This window comes from Panicum virgatum, chromosome 3N (genome assembly GCF_016808335.1).
Source record: "Panicum virgatum strain AP13 chromosome 3N, P.virgatum_v5, whole genome shotgun sequence".
Classification (NCBI taxonomy): Eukaryota; Viridiplantae; Streptophyta; class Magnoliopsida; order Poales; family Poaceae; genus Panicum; species Panicum virgatum.
The window spans coordinates 33,554,371-33,570,336 of NC_053147.1; the positions used below are offsets into that span (position 1 = coordinate 33,554,371).

Sequence of the window (15,966 nt, forward strand, 5' to 3'; positions counted from 1 at the left end):
AATCTTTATATCTTGATTTTCCTGGTGTTGACATTACCTTTAAGCTTGCTTCTACTAATTATTTTTCTTGTGTACAACAATTGATACAAGATGAAAAATAAGAATTATAATTTTATAAGATTATATTAACTTACTCAAAAAATATCTTTAAAAAATGATTTATTGGACAATGCTAATTTGAAGTCCTAGATTCACCACTGTCTCGGAGTGCCCCTTTCGCTACCTATGTGCCGAGCCAAAAGTTACCTCCGTTATCTAAAAAGAGCCTTTTCATGTGTTTGAAAGTTGAACAAACCACTGCAGAATTCCTTGATTATATATTCAAATGGAGAAGTCACATGCTGGCTTTACATAAAATCCTCGCAGAAGGTAAAATTGAAATTACTTACTACTGTGCTACCTAGAAAAGTACAGAAACGAAACACAGTTTCTTGCAACGTTCTCATCATCACTAATCAATCATTTCATCGAAGCTAGAACAGCCGCAGTAGCCATATACACGTCCACGTCACTAGCACCGAGGGAAACCCGCTGGTGAGACTGGCCGTGGGCCCGCCCGCTCCGCTGGTTGGCTCACCTAGATTGCTTACCGCCACTTGTGAGCCTGCAGGAGCACACATTAATGCTAATGTCAAATATGACTTTATAGTTTCGAAAAAGATATGACTTCAATGTGCACAGTGCACACGTGGACACATTGTAGCAAATTATATATAACCTCAATTTATAATAAGCAAAATTAGAACAAGCAAAACTTGTTCGTCCCATTTCAATCCGCTGCATTCACTGGCGGAGGATAAGGGCCAACGGGGGCCATGCCCCCCTGGATTCCTAATTTTTTCTTATGACCATCTAATTTTACCAGCTAATCTAATCCATCAGTCCAATACTGGCCCCCCGAGCACCGATTCCCCCCCCCCCCCCCCCGAGATTTTGCTCAAACTCCGCCACTGGCTGCATTATGTATCTGACACGTTTTTTTGCCTTGATTCATTCAGAAAATAAATGTTTTTTTATGTGAAATTACTACGAAGTTTACTTGTGTTGTACACAGTCTGCCTATTCAGCATGTATATACAGTCTATAAACAAGAAGGAATTTACAGAGAGAGAAAAATGACATTCTTACCTCCATTTGGAGTCGTAGTGCCACCAGTAGTAACATCATTGCTGGCCGTACTGCCGCCACCCCCGGCAACACCTCCAGCACCAGTGGCACCTCCGCCACCAGCGGTACCACCACCGACGACACCGGCTCCACCAGTACCGCTGGCACCTCCGACACCAGCTCCAGCGGCACCTCCACCACCAGCCCCACCGCCACCCTGCTGGCCGTTGCCGACATTGCCGCAGGACATCTGGAAGACGGCTTGGACGCCCTGCATGAGTCCGGGGCTGTAGCCCTGGATGTTGCCCAGGATGCCATTCACGCAGTTCATCATCAGCATCATCTGCCCGAAGCACGGCCCTTGGCACATGCTTGCCGTTGACCCGCCATTGCCGTTGCTATTGCCATTGCCGCTACCACCGTTGCCAGTGCCACTGCCACCGTTGTTGTTGCCATTGCCGCTACCACCGTTGCCAGTGCCACTGCCATTGGCGTTGCTGTTTCCGCCGCCGCCGTTGCTGTTGCCATTGACGTTGATGCCCATTGCTTGGAGACACCCGTTCATCACCTATCAGGCAACACTTTTCTTTCTTCAACAGAGTGTCCAATTGCATTTTTTTTCTTTTGTAGTTGCCTATTTATTAGAAGTATAGAGACAAATACAAGCAGAAAAGGAAAAAAAAAAGGAAAGAAAGGCTATTTGGAACGCGTGAAAGTATGTATTTTTATGCATTCTAGAATCTTGTAGAAGTTAAATTATCATTAATATGTTTCTTAAAAAAAAAGGGGAGACATTGACATTGAAGAACTTTGGATATAGATATTATAAAAGCGGATTAAGAGACATCGCCTAAGCTGGGAGATTAGCTTTCTGAAGATATTACCCGCAAAAAAAAAGCTTTCTGAACTCTGAAGATATGTTGGGGTTTTTTCTTTTTTGGGAACAAGATATGTTGGGGTTAGGCCCGTAAGATTGATGCTGATGTGTAGTCACTGGGATGTTTTAGTCAGCAAGAACCTTGTTTATGTGTACCCTCATAGTCATAGAGAGCAGTTGGTGTGATGAATTTAGCTTAGAGTGCAGGTGAGACTGGGAGAATCATTACCTGTCTATTGTCAAAGCAGAGAGCAGCCTGTGCCACAATCTGTATGGCATCCTGTGTTCCGGGCACCACCGCACCACCTGCTGCGCCCCCTGCACCACCTGCTGCTCCCCCTTGCCCTGCATTGTTCAGAGAAACAACCAAAGTGTTCAACAAGTTGTGCTTGTCAAGTGTGAGCACCAGGCAAATAGATAGCCTATTTCGGACAGCCTGGACATCTCTGAAATGCCTCACAATCTGGCTCTGTTTGTGTGTGCGTGTGTTGTGGGGGTGGGGGGTGTACTTAAGCCCCCCCCCCCCCCCCGGAGCTTAAGCATCCTATGGTTAAGCTTTAAATTGAAAGTTAAATCTTAATCCAGGCAAACAAAGTCATCATAAATAATTGGAGAGATTTTAACCCAGGCAAACGAAGTCAAAGTAATTAACTGGGAGATACAGCACGAAGTGCTGAACAAAGCTATGCACCAGGGGCGAAGCTACGTTATGCACCCCCTGAAAAATGGAAAAACAGTGATCATGCTCAAATTTTCACCATATTTGCACCCCGCATGCGGCATGACTCAACCTTATGCATCCACGAGGCAAGCGCATCCCCCTCCAATTTTCTCTAGCTTCGCCACTGCTATGCACGCTTCATGCCAGCAACAGGAACAAAAAATGTACTGAATTGAAGCTAGCTACCTTACCTCTGCAACAAGAGATGGCAATGGATGAAAGCGCAACTGCGAAACAGAAATGTCTCAGCCTCAGCTTGAATGCAACCATGGCAGCTAGCTGTGAGTGTATATGAACCTCACACCTTTATGCTCACACTACTACCAAGATGCATGTGCAATCCCTATAAATGCACAGGTCTTGCTAGTGCAACCTGGCTGATGTATATAAGCTTGAGATGTGTGAAGGCTGGTTTAAGCAACCATGACATTGGAAATGGCTTGCTCCTTGAGAAACATGGGGTGGATACTATTTATGTTCTGGAATGCGATTGCAGGAACCAATAGGATCGGAAGGAGTTCAGGACCTGAAACTGGAGAAAACGAGCGGTAGCTTGGGCTGCTATTAAACTGATGGTGTGTGACGGTTTGTCCTGTTGTGCCAGTGTTCGGTACACAAGAACCAACTACCTTTCACTTGTTCATTAGACTTGTTTCCTGGGAGGCGTGCAGAAATCTTACCTAAACAGGCATAGGTTCGAGTTCCTGCCTAGTTTTCTTGACCAGTGTTCAAAATTTCGAGGCGTGCAGAAATCTTACCTAAACAGGCATAGGTTCGAGTTCCTGCCTAGTTTTCTTGACCAGTGTTCAAAATTTTGGCGAAATTTCGCGAAATTCGGTGATTTCGCCCCCCTCCGAAATTTGAAAATTTTGGAAATAATAATTTAAATATATTTAAAAGTATTTTTAAAAATAGTCTAAAAATGAATTTCGGCCGAAATTTCGCGAAATTCGGTGATTTTGGCCATGTCCGAAATTTTTTGACAAACGAAATTCAAAACCCTGCTCTTGACTACGTTGGACGCCGTACAGTATTCTGATGTTGAAGGGTTTATTCGTCAGGGGGGGTTCAATGAACATGCTCTGTGCTTATTTTCTACCACGACAAGATTGATAGGTTACTAGGTTGTCCAAATTCTGTATGCAATGTAGCTTGTGCCGGTATGTACTGTGGCACACGGTATGATGCAAGTACTACGGTTGTTGAACCACTATAATCAGCAGTGTGGTGATTTTTATACGATAGAAAATTATGCTGCAACGAGGTAGGAGTAGGTTACTGGTGAAACATGTTGAAGTCTAGAAAGTTAATTAAAATTTGTCAGGTTAAGCGTTTGCTTATGTACTGTGTTTCAAATAAATTATACATGTGTAATCATATGCCTATCACCAGCAAGATCTAGGGTGTTTCAGTCCTGGTTGAATGGAGAAGTTTTGTGAAGAAAAGGGAACACATCGAAGAGGGGAGAATAGAGGGAAGTGCTCAACAGTGGCAGTACGTGCGAGGCCTATCAGTGGCACTCGAAGCCCGCACGCACGGCTGGCATCGCCAACGCCATGGCGTTGGGCGCAACTCCTGCTGGAATATATGGGTTTGATCAGCGGCGGATCCAAGAATTTTACTTTAGGTGATTTTATTTCTCATCTTCTTTCTCCTTCCTCCTCCTTGCACCCAAGGCTAAAAAATGTAGGGGTTTTGAGGGGCTCCACGAAATGCATACGGCGGGGGCTCCAGCCCCCACTGCCCCAATACTAGATCCACCTCTGGCTGATCCAAATATTCCATAATTCAAGGAAAACAAATGCTAGGAGTTAATAGTGGTTAATATCACATCCATAATTCGCATCTTCATCGCTAGTGCTGCATGCACAGCCTTGGCAAGAGTATGTCTCCGAAACACTGCATGTTGAAGGTACTGCATGGAATAGTGAGCAATCAGATTTTTTAGGAGCATCTTTACGTGACTTCTTGCTTGCTCCCTCGACAACTACGCTATCTACATCACGGTGCCCCAAATGACTACTTCATCCTCAAACCGCACAACTACTTCCATATGGATGTATCTGTATTCCCCAAGTGAACATCAAGGTCACCCCGACTACTTTTCGACAGCCATCTATTCTACATCAACCTAGTTCGGCTAACCGTCCAAACCGACATAATATCTAATCCCTCAGAATGGCGCCCAATCACTTGTCCCACCTCGAGGTACCCCTAAACTTTCTATGGTTTATTTTTTATTCATGTTAATTAGGGGAATTAACACGAATACAAGCACCTGCTTCATTGTTACAAGATCGCTAATTTAAATCATCAAGTTGTTAATAATATTAATATTAGGAATTAAAAAAGATAATGACCAATTACAGCCGACCATGCATTTGCGCTATTGCACGACAGTCTAAATTTACCCTCTACCTCAGCATGCAGTGGCACATGCAAACAATTTCAAAACTTAAAAGTCGTTATTCTTAAATTATTCATCAAATTTAGATTTTGATTGTACAATTGTCACTTTTGACGAGACCTTCAAAACAAGATCCTACTTGTGTATGTCTCAATAATATTTATCAAAAACGCATAAATTGCTTTATGTATAATGGAAAGTATCAAAACAAATTACTTAAAAATACTCCGATGTACTAAAGTTGCATATTATTGATCATACAATAAACATTTCACCTACCTAAAAAATTTGTTTACCCTTGTCCACTAATGACACCAAACAATCTATCTTCACAACATGAACACCAAATATCTACTTAACTGTACTCAGGCAGCACAGTAGTGCGAAGCAACATTCTATAAACTCATATCAATTTTTTTCAAACATCATAAGCAAATTACAATACACTAAAAACTATTTCTCAAATAAAATATATCATTAAGACATAGTGGTATGAGATCTTGTTTTGAAGTTTTTATCGAAACAACACAACTGTATACTAGGATTTTGATTTCGATTCTCAATTTTAAAAATAAAATTTCTTTTTCTAAATTATGTACATGCATCACGCATTCGGCTTACATCGTCATCTTTTTTTAGGATTTTTTCCCTCTCTCCTTGCCCCTCACATACATGCACACGCTCACCCCTCACAACATGCACACGCTCACCGTCTCACATGCATGCCCATATCCACTGTTTTCACAAAACGGGGCAGACGATCTAGGCCTTGTTTACATCCCAAAATTTTACACCAAAAAACATTACATCGAATGTTTGGATGCATGCATAGAGTATTAAATAAAATCTATTTGTAAAATTTTTTGCACGGATGGGCTGTGAATCGCGAGACGAATCTAATGAGTTACTTAATCCATAATTTGCAATGATGATGCTACAGTAACTATCCGCTAATTACGGATTAATTAGGCTTATTAGATTCGTCTCGCGATTTACAATCCATCCATGCAAAAAGTTTTGTAAATAAACTTTATTTAGTACTCTAAAATAGTAAAATTCCGTGTCTAAAAAATTTGGCCAAAAGAACTAAACAAAGCCCTAATTGTAAATTAGCTGTGTCCATTAAAAAATGCCGAATTTTCTCTAAATACTCCCTCCATCCAATTTTGATAGATATATTTGCATATGACACAATGACTAAGGACAACAAATGTGTTTATCAATCTAATAAATGAAACACAGATTTTTTTGTTAGTCCTCCAATGTTTTAACTGAGAACTCCTCGTTGCTAGTGCTATTTATTGCCACAATCCATACCAATAGTAAATGTAGTTATCATTTTTAGATATTTAAATTTTTAAAATATATCTATTAAAATTGGATGAGGGAGTACATAGTAATTCCATGTCCCCCGGATCCGGAGTGTTCGCCGAGCGTCGTCACTCCCGGCCTCCCGGCCTCCTTGCGCTTCTCGCTGGATCGGGCGCGGAAGCGGCCGGACGGAACGACCACGGGGGCGTTGAGCCCACCCTTGACCTCGCGGCCCGGCGGCGCGCGCACGGGCCGCGAGGCAACAGGCAACCACCCGAGACCTTGGAATCGATTTCCACGCGCACACGGCACACGCATGCTCCCCAGGCTAGCTAGCTGCTGGCTGCCTCCTCTCCGTGGCCGCGGCCGCGGCCGCGGCCGCGCCACCTGCACCCGTACGGCACCTACGACGCGTGAGTGCGTTTCCCACCCCGGCTATCTACCAACCAAGATCCCACCTACACCCACGACCAGGTGCGTGCTAGTACTCTAGAACAACCTCATTTTTCGCCCCTGCACGCATCATCAAGTGGTAATTAATTGTTCGGAGCACCGGGTTGGGACGACGGCGTTGCTGATTTTTCTTCGGCTCCAGTTTTTTCTCATCCTCCGATCCCCCTACCCCGAGAACGCGCGCGATGGCTTCGAGAAACTCGGCAATCTTGAGGCGACGCAAGAAGCGCGACACGGGCCTGCCTGCTGGGAATTCGGAGACCGAGGCCGGCCCAACTGGGTCTGGAGCGTACTCCGTGGCTACGCGGCCGCCCCGTTCCCCCCAGCTCGAGACTCGGGACCGAGGCGGCAAAAGTGTGCGCGCGAGCGAGCCCGGACGACCGGCGGAGAAAGGGAGGGACCGTTCGTTGGCCTGGCCGCGCGCGCGGGCGTCAGCGTCTCCACCGAGTCCCCGGCAGTGCAGGTTCAGGTTCGCTTCATCGGCCTCCGCACAGCGGGATGCGGGAGTGCAGGTTCGCTTCATCGCCCCCTGTCGTCCGCGGCCACGGCCAAACGGGATGCACGCTCACTTTCGTGGAGTGGACGTCCGCCTTGCAGCTCCTGATGATTTTGCTTCAGGAAACAAAGGTTGATCGAATTCACCCGTATGTCCTCCGCAAATCCTTTCCCCCTTTTTGTAGCTTTTTGCAAGTGCCACTATATATGTGCGAGTGCGAGTGCGAGTTCGAATACTTCGTTCTTTTCATTTTCCCTGCTCTTTACACGCGCAAGCAAGCTGTACTTTTGAGTGCAACATTACCTTTGCTCATAAAGCGCCCCCACTAAGTAATTCATATGCATATCTTCCGCAACCACGTACGCTCACCTCTACTTGCAGTGGCGGATCCAAAGAGTAGTCCAGATAGGTCCAAGGACTATCCTAAATTTTAGGGCGTATTTTCTTTACTAGTCAGCAAACTTCGGCCTATATAACGAAAGGTCCAATAATCAGTCTTCAAGGGAGCTGCCGAACTGCTGTATGTGCACCTGATTCGTCACGCACAGGCTCCCGCGCTGCTACAGAGGCCCCCCGTGTCCAGGCTTGGTGCCACTCCGTAGGTGCCTAACCTGTCCCAGTTCCTCGTCTGTTACTTTTTCTTTTTGCTTTGAATATAGTCTGCAAAAGCCCAAGGGTGAACTATTGATTTTGGATGTTTTGAGCACATATGTTTCCTTGCTCCATATCTGCATTTGCTCTGCTCCGTTCGGCTTGTTTGATTAAGACTTTTGCAATTTCACAACAATTTTTGGCCTGAACTACCATTTGCTTTGTTATGTCTTTCTACCCTAAATTTCTATAGTTGTTTTTTAAGGTGTGATCAATTTTAGCTTAAACGTTAAACGGTGAATGGTTGGTCACTCATCTTTTAGCAAAAAGTCAGTATACATGGCCGGCCATTTAAACAGCTGAAATGATCTTGCATGGTTTTACATGGCCAATCGGCCTGCATGCTGAGTAAACGGCCGTGTAGGCGAATAGTGGGTGTGATGATGCCAAGCCACGAAAATTTCAATTTTGAGCATTTGTCAGGCACTACGTATGTCGATGGAACCAACAAATTATATTTGCTATTGTTCGTCACATAGCATTTAGACTTCAGGAAGAGGTTAATAAGTTGGTTCTACAAAAATGTTGTTGGTAATTGCATTTTCACTATCATATTACAATTAATTTATATAAGTTTTCTACTATTACAATATTGCATTCAAGATAGTATGTGACCTCTCAAATATACATAAATGACTAAATTGCATCCCAGGTCCCCAAATTTGTAGCTACATTCCGCTTAGATCCCCAAACTCTCAAATCGTCTAATTGGATCCCTAAAGTCCTTTATGTGGTTCATCCCAGGTCCCAAACGCGCCATGTGTGTATTCGAAACCGACGTGGCATGCCACGTGGCTCTAGGGTGGCGAACATTAACAAAAAAAACCCCTTACATAGTCTTATCTTCTTCATTTTGCTCCGTTCTCTCTCTCTCCCTCACCAATCTCTCTCTCACTCTCCCTTTGGAATGGCGACCCTGGGCCATGGAGGCTGCTCAACAGGGCCGGTGGCGGGCTTGCCGATGGTGCAGCTAATGCGGGGAGCTTTACCGCAGCTCTGTGCTCCTCATGTGTGCGCAGGCGCGGGCGGAACGAGAGGATGGTGACGCGGCGGCGCGGGCGCGGCGCTGCGCCGGCGTTCTCGGCGACGACCGCGCAACGACGAAGCAAGCATGAGCACCGGCAGGACCTGGAGACTCCGTTTACACAGTCAAAAGGGCAGAGGAAGGAGCCGAGAGGGGTTCTCACCGTGAGCCATGGCGGTCGGCGGTGCCCGGCGGAGCTAGGTCATCGGTGGCGGCCTTCTACGGCGGTTGGCGGGCCGGGAAGATGGGCGGGGAAGGCCGGCGGTGTAGTAGAGAAGTTCCACACATGAGCAATCGATGCGGGATAGTGGGAACCCGGCGAATTTTTGGCCGGCAGCATGATAGCCCAAAAACAGGGGCGACACAGAGTTCCTCTGCTCTGCGAACGGCGACGGCGGCTTGCTGGCACGGAACCGCTATGACAGCGGTATGGCACACATGCGGGCAGTGAGGCGAGCGTGGTGTAGGCATTGGGAACGTGCGGCCGCAGTGCATGGCAAGCACGTCCATCACCTTGCCCACCTGGCCGGCTGCGACAGGGAGGGGGAGCACGCCCGGCCGCACGAGTCTCATGGGCGGCCGCGGCGGGGACAGTGCTTGTAGGCCTGCGCACGTGCACACGCGAGCCTCGCCGCGCCGCCCTGCACGCCCGCGCGCCGCTGCCGCACCCTGCGCCAGGCCGTGCCATGCAGGCCACCGCGCCCAGGGATGGGGAGGAGCGCCTCCTCGCCCGCTGGTGTGGGGAGGGGAAGGAACGGGCGGCGCATGGGGGAAAGAGAGCGGCGCGGCGGCGGGCACCTCTGGCGGGTGAGCTACGCGCGGCTCGCGGTTGCCGGTCAGGAGTGGTGGTGCCGGTGTAGAGGAGGGCGGAGAGGAACTCATTAGCTGCCGGTGTGGGGAGGGGCTGGGACGGGCGGCATGGCGGCGGCAAGCTCCGGCGGATGAGCTGGTGAGGGGAAGAGAGGGAGAGAGGAGTAAATGTGAGAAGATAAAAAAATTAGGGGGTATTTTGTAAATGTTCGCCACCGTGGCACCACGTGGCATGCGACGTCGGCTTCGGATGCACGCGTGGCGCGTTTGGGATATGGGATGAACCACTTAAAGGACTTTAGGGACCCAGTTAGACGATTTGAGAGTTTGGGGACCTAAGCGGAATGTCGCTATAAGTTCGGAGACCTAGGGTGCAATTTACTCTACATAAATTATTCTTTTGATTCTTTTCTATTTATGTACCATTGCCATATTAACTAGGACTACCCAAGATTAAAATCCTGAGTCCGCCACTGTCTACTTGCTTTTCCTTTTTTCAAATGCAACATTAATGAGACACCAGTATGCGTGCACGCTCAAAACTTATCCTTGTAAACACGTACAAGCAACAAGTTGTCGGTAGATCTTGAGATCAATTGTTATTAGTGCACTATTAGAAAACTGCACATTCATCCGTGGCAGTTAGTACCAGTCACGGTTTCGGCCGGTACTAATGTGCAAATTTAGTACCGGGCCAAAGAAACAATGCCCATGCGAGCCTATTAGTACCGGCTGGTGGCACCAGCCGGCACTAAAGTGTGCCACTGACAGCGACCTCCAACGGCTAGAGACCATTTAGTACCGGCTGGAACCTCCAACGGCTAGAGACCATTTAGTACCGGCTGGAGCCACCAGCCGGTAATAAATGGCCGCCAGGAAACTTTGTACCGGCTGGTGGTTCTAGCCGGTACTAAATGTGGCGCTTTAGTACCGGCTCAAGCCACCAGCCGGTACTAATGCGCCCACTATAAATTGGCGCCTTCTTCCTTTCCGAGCCCGAGCCAGCTCCATTTCACCAGAGCAGCTCGAGCTCGGGTTCTTCTTCCCCTTAGAGAGGTGCCGCCATTTTTTCAGTTTTAGTGAGGGTTCTACTCATCCAAGTCGCCAAAGATTTGCAACTTTATTCTCTCTTTATTGATTGTCTTCATGCTTCATTTTATGCTCCATAGTTAGAGGAATTTGTGATTTTAAAAATAGTGAGAATGAACATGATTTCTTTGATTTATTCATTAATTTGAGGTATATAGAACCCATGACTTCAATTTGAGCGAAGCTTTTATGGCTAGGCTAAATGTGGATAATTTATAGAGATATTTTTCAATCATTTTCTATATATTAGAAATGACCGTAGTATATTTTTTATTTTTCGAATGAGATGAGTATATGTGGACAGTGGATATTTTTAGAATGAGTTTAGAGAGTTCATATGATTTACTTGTATATATGATCATAAATGGAAAGTAAATTTTTATAATGAATTATTGAAAGAAGTATAATAGAAATTTTTGTATTATGAATGGATTATTTTGACACTCTAGTGATGTATTTATTCAGGCTCAGATTGAAACCATCTAAAAGCTTAAAAAATCTTTACTCCGAAACAAGTATACGTCGTTAATCTCTATCCAACGGTGATGGCACTACATTTTGGGGATACACGATGCGCTATAAAGACGTCGCCAATGGGCTGGTTACAACACCAGCACTTCCGTTTGATACGCACGCAACATTTGGCGCAGTCAACGTGACCGTTATTGCACTGAGAGCATATCAACGAGCATGTTGTCTGTGCCAAGTGTTGCGTTCCTATTAACCATAAAATATTGGTGTTGCAACTGGCCTATTGGTGACGCCCTTGTACCGCACCGTGTCCCCCCGAAAGGCAGTGTCATCACCGCAGGGTCGAGGTTACCGACATATACATTTTTCGAAATAAAGTTTTTTTTCTTCTAGATGGTTTCTGGATATTGAAAAGAGTGTTCGCCTGAAACTGAAGGGTGTCAAAATAATTAGGAGTTATAGAGATTTATTTCAATTAATTAGAGATTTATTTCAATTAATTTATTTAGATTTTTTTGATTAAGAATTAATGTGCATGACGATTTAGTGTATGTAATTATAATAAATGTATTCTCTTGTATGCTAGATACGAATATGTAGATGTATAAGAATACGAATACATAGACGTACACGAATACGAATACACAAATGTATATGAATACGAATTAGTTGAAACCCAAAAAATGAAAAAATAGAAAAGAAAAAAAAGACATTTAGTTACCGACCGGTACTAAATAGCTCCACCTGCCGTGCCTGCGTGGCATGCACGTGCACTTTTAGTACCGAGCGGCCTGACCGGTACTAAGTGACGATGCACTTAGTACCGGCCACACGGTACCGGGTGGGCGATCGGTACAAACTGAGGGTTTCCGCCCGATACATATGAGGGATTTTCTAGCAGTGCTGGACATATAGCTGAAAGAGGCTCTTTGAGATCACATGTGCTTAGTAAGAAAAGGAAAAAAAACATAATCAACGCTCATATTCTCATCGGTACTTTTGCTTGCATGTGTAAAAACAATTAATTTTAATTAAGGGAAGATAATTATTTGCGCCTTTGCTTGCCATACTTGGAGGCTAGTTGAACACAATGTCACATGCTCAAACTGATTTGTGATTTGATCGAGTTTTGAACAAACAATGAAACACAACTACAGACATTCGTTTCTGGTTTTCTCGATCACACTATAGATTGATACTAGCCTTCTCTTGTGAGGACTCTTTGACGCATTGGCTAGTTGTCTAGTACCATACGGTTAGCTTCCACTATCTTTTGACCATGTACTTAATCATCCTGCTGTCGCACCAATCAGCAAAAGCACAATTGATTATTACACTAATTAAATTAAATATAATGACCATAAGGAGATCTCAGATCTGAAGGTAGCACATGGAAATACTTCTTTATTAATTTCAAAAGTACATAACACATAATTGAAAATTTAAATTTTTTATAGGAAGAAACGTCTCAAAATTTGATTTTTTTTGGGGGGGGGGGAGATTTTTAGGTAACTGATTTTTATATTTAATATAGCGCAGAAACACAATTTCGAGAAAAGTTACAAAAAAGCATATACTCCCTCCGTATTGGTAAAGGAAATCGTTTTGGACAAGGTTTGGGTCAAACATTGGGAATATAAATCATCAATAACTTTTAAATTGTTGAGTTTACAAATATAAAAATTACATGAATAGATTTTACTTGAAAAACACTTTCATAAAAGTTTATGTATATCACTTTTCTATAAATATATTTTTTTAAAATAAAAGGTCAAAATTGTCACTACAAGAGATTTGACTTTAGGCGACGTTCCATTTATATCACAGAAATGGTTATTTTCGTTACGTTTTGCATTTTGTGACGCTCAGGTGACGAAAATACATTCGTCGCGCTAATGTGGGTCATAAAATGTATACTGTGACGAAAACATATTTTTTTGTCCACAAATTTTGTGACCATCCTTGCGGTGTCACTAATTTGTGACACTTGATTTTCGTCACTACCGAGCCCAAAAAACGTCACAAAATCAATGCCATGGCTGACTAAGCGAATTCCACGCAGGACAGAAAACATCACAAAATTCTATCCACACATGACGTGGCGATAATTAGGATATGACGTGGCAGACCAATTGTGACAATTTGATTTGTCACAAAACTATGAATAGCCCAACAAAGCCCATGTAGTAAGCCCAACAAAACCCAATGAGATCTAGGTTTTTTTTTATTTTTGGCCTAATTGTTATTTGCGAATTTACAATTGATCTTTATATGGGCCAAGCCCATTAAATGCATTGCATCCCAGTTTAATAGAAATAGAGAAATAGATTAATAATAATAGCAGTACACAGTACACAATAGCTTACATGTACACAACATTTATACATAACAAAAAGGCTACAATCAGCATTTATACATAACAAAAAGGCTACAATCAGCTAAACGCCATAAGTACATGATGTGATATATTTGCATCGCATTAGTCCCTTGTCCTTCCAGCCTGCAGGTAAACAAGACAATGATGAGCAGTAACTAGGATTCAACATGGTCCAATCAGAAGATGACAAGAACCATTGCTACTGGCCTACAACACACTGAAGGCTTCCATGTCTGAAACTAATGTGTTTGGTTACATACCTACATGTTATTCTTACAGCCATGTAAATCATCTAGAAGTTGTTTCTGAGATAACAACTATGTATTGGCCAATCAGTTTAGACATAAATGAGCTAGAAGTTTATTTCTAAGAGAACAGAGCTAATAACAATCAATGCAGCAAGCAAATAGTTTGGCCATCACTCCTGGTGGAACTAATAAGCAGCAAGCATAGATGTACCTCTTAGCATACTGACGTCAAAACCGTAATGAAGACAGAGTTCTACTCTAGAAGTACAAGCGTGCAAAAATTTAAGAGCAAAAGTCTTTACTGGCAAGAGATTACATACATACTGATTTGCAAGTGAGATTATACAAATGCCAAGTGTTACTTTAGTTAGCAACAACAAAACTGAATGAGCCTACCTCCTCACGAAAAAACAATCTGATTGAGGGACACGTATAGCCATTCGATATAAACAACTTACTGTCTCCAGAAACTAAGTATTGTGACAGCATCAAATAATTCAAATCTAATGAAGAATGTAACTCAGACTAGCAAGCTCTTGGAAAATTAAATTTGGCACAATAGCAGCGACCAGCAAGTTTAGATACAAATACGAGGCGGGAAGAGATCTAATAGGAGAAAATTAGCCCATTAACTGGATACGGGGGGGGGGGGGGGGGGGGGGGGGGGGGGAGAACCCGAGGAGAATATCATGAACGGTGGTGGCAGAGTTGTACGCATCAGAGGCAGATCTTGGAGGCAAGCATGTTGACACGCTGCTGCTGAGGTCGAGATTGCCCTCGTCGGCCGTCGCCGCCTCGATCTGGTCGAAATGGAATCGACAAATCCAGCTGGGGCCATGCGAGACGGTACAAGAATTGCAGTGCGCACATGAAGAATCGAAGAATCAAAGAAGGAAGAAGGCATACCAGAAGTGCGCACATGAACCTTGGCGCGTTTTCCCCCTGCGTTCCCCCTTCTCCCTTCTCTGTTGGGCGGCGGAGGAGGAATCCGGCGGCCACGGTGTGGGGGGAACTCGCCGCGGCGGCCGCGCGGGCGACGCTTTGCATGGGGCTATGCGGCGGTCGAGCAAGGAGGCAGCGGCCGAGGGCAAGGCAGGCGGCGGCTCCGCTGCGTGCAGGCTCGGAGGGCGACACGAGGGACTTATGTAGATCACATGAAATAGATATATGTAATTCCATTTTGAACATTACGCTTGCAGACATTTTGAACATTATAGTCTGTTATGAACATTATAGCCTATTATGAATATTGTTCAAGGCCCGCAAAACAATCGCCAAATATTCAAATTAGGTGTTTCTTCACATGTTTTCTTTCGCTCTCCACAATAAGAACCGAAAATGGTGTTAAGCTATAGAAATTGAGACATATTCGCCAATTCTATAGAAAACTAAGTGTGCAAAAATTTTGTAGTATTTTCACTGGAGATTTCTCCAACATTTAAATTAGTTAAATTTAGTACTTCCTCTGTTTCAAATTATAAGTCGTTTGACTTTTTTGACATCAAGTTTGACCACTCGTCTTATTCAAAAAATTGGGAAAATTGGACGTGTACCATTGAAAGATCCGAAGTTTAGAAAAATACCATCTAAAGATTGAGTTGCAGATTTTTACCATCAAAAGATTGCTCCGTTGTTTCTCCATACCATCGACGTTAACTGGCGTTAAGAAAAAACAAAAACTCACGCCCTGTCGCCTTGACCCAGCCTAAACTCACGCATCACGCATATTGCACCCAAGGCCAGGAGCCGAGACGTAGGTGTATCTGTAACTCAAGCTCTCCTCTGCGCCCGTGGATGCGGGGCGTTCAAGGTGCAAGCGAAGCCGAAGCTGCGCCACCCTTGGACGTAAGGATGACAACGGGTCGGGTTCGGGTAGGGTGGAGTGTCTGGGCACCCAAACCCGAAATCCGAATTTAAAATCCGA

At 44.5% G+C, this 15,966-nt stretch overlaps 2 protein-coding genes across 3 annotated transcripts; both read right to left on the bottom strand.

Moving 5' to 3' along the window:
- Window positions 1–285: 285 nt before the first annotated feature.
- On the bottom strand, window positions 286–3,225 carry LOC120665771 (glycine-rich cell wall structural protein 1.0-like). The gene is made up of 4 exons (XM_039945443.1): window positions 2,897–3,225; window positions 2,214–2,329; window positions 1,129–1,675; window positions 286–604 (listed from the first exon to the last, which is right to left on the bottom strand). The coding sequence occupies exons 1-4, from the start codon at window positions 2,973–2,975 to the stop codon at window positions 474–476; spliced, it is 873 nt and encodes a 290-aa protein (XP_039801377.1). The 5' UTR covers window positions 2,976–3,225; the 3' UTR covers window positions 286–473.
- Window positions 3,226–13,722: 10,497 nt separating this feature from the next.
- LOC120665772 lies at window positions 13,723–15,192 on the bottom strand. Of its 2 annotated transcripts, none has more exons than XR_005671326.1 (3): window positions 14,949–15,189; window positions 14,718–14,870; window positions 13,723–13,917 (listed from the first exon to the last, which is right to left on the bottom strand). XR_005671326.1 is itself a non-coding variant. In XM_039945444.1 (3 exons), the coding sequence occupies exons 1-3, from the start codon at window positions 15,087–15,089 to the stop codon at window positions 13,821–13,823; spliced, it is 363 nt and encodes a 120-aa protein (XP_039801378.1). In that variant the 5' UTR covers window positions 15,090–15,192; the 3' UTR covers window positions 13,723–13,820. The 2 variants fall into 2 exon arrangements, 1 of the variants encoding a protein (XP_039801378.1); XM_039945444.1 differs by having other exon boundaries at window positions 14,718–14,842; window positions 14,949–15,192.
- Between the last annotated feature and the right edge of the window lie 774 nt (window positions 15,193–15,966).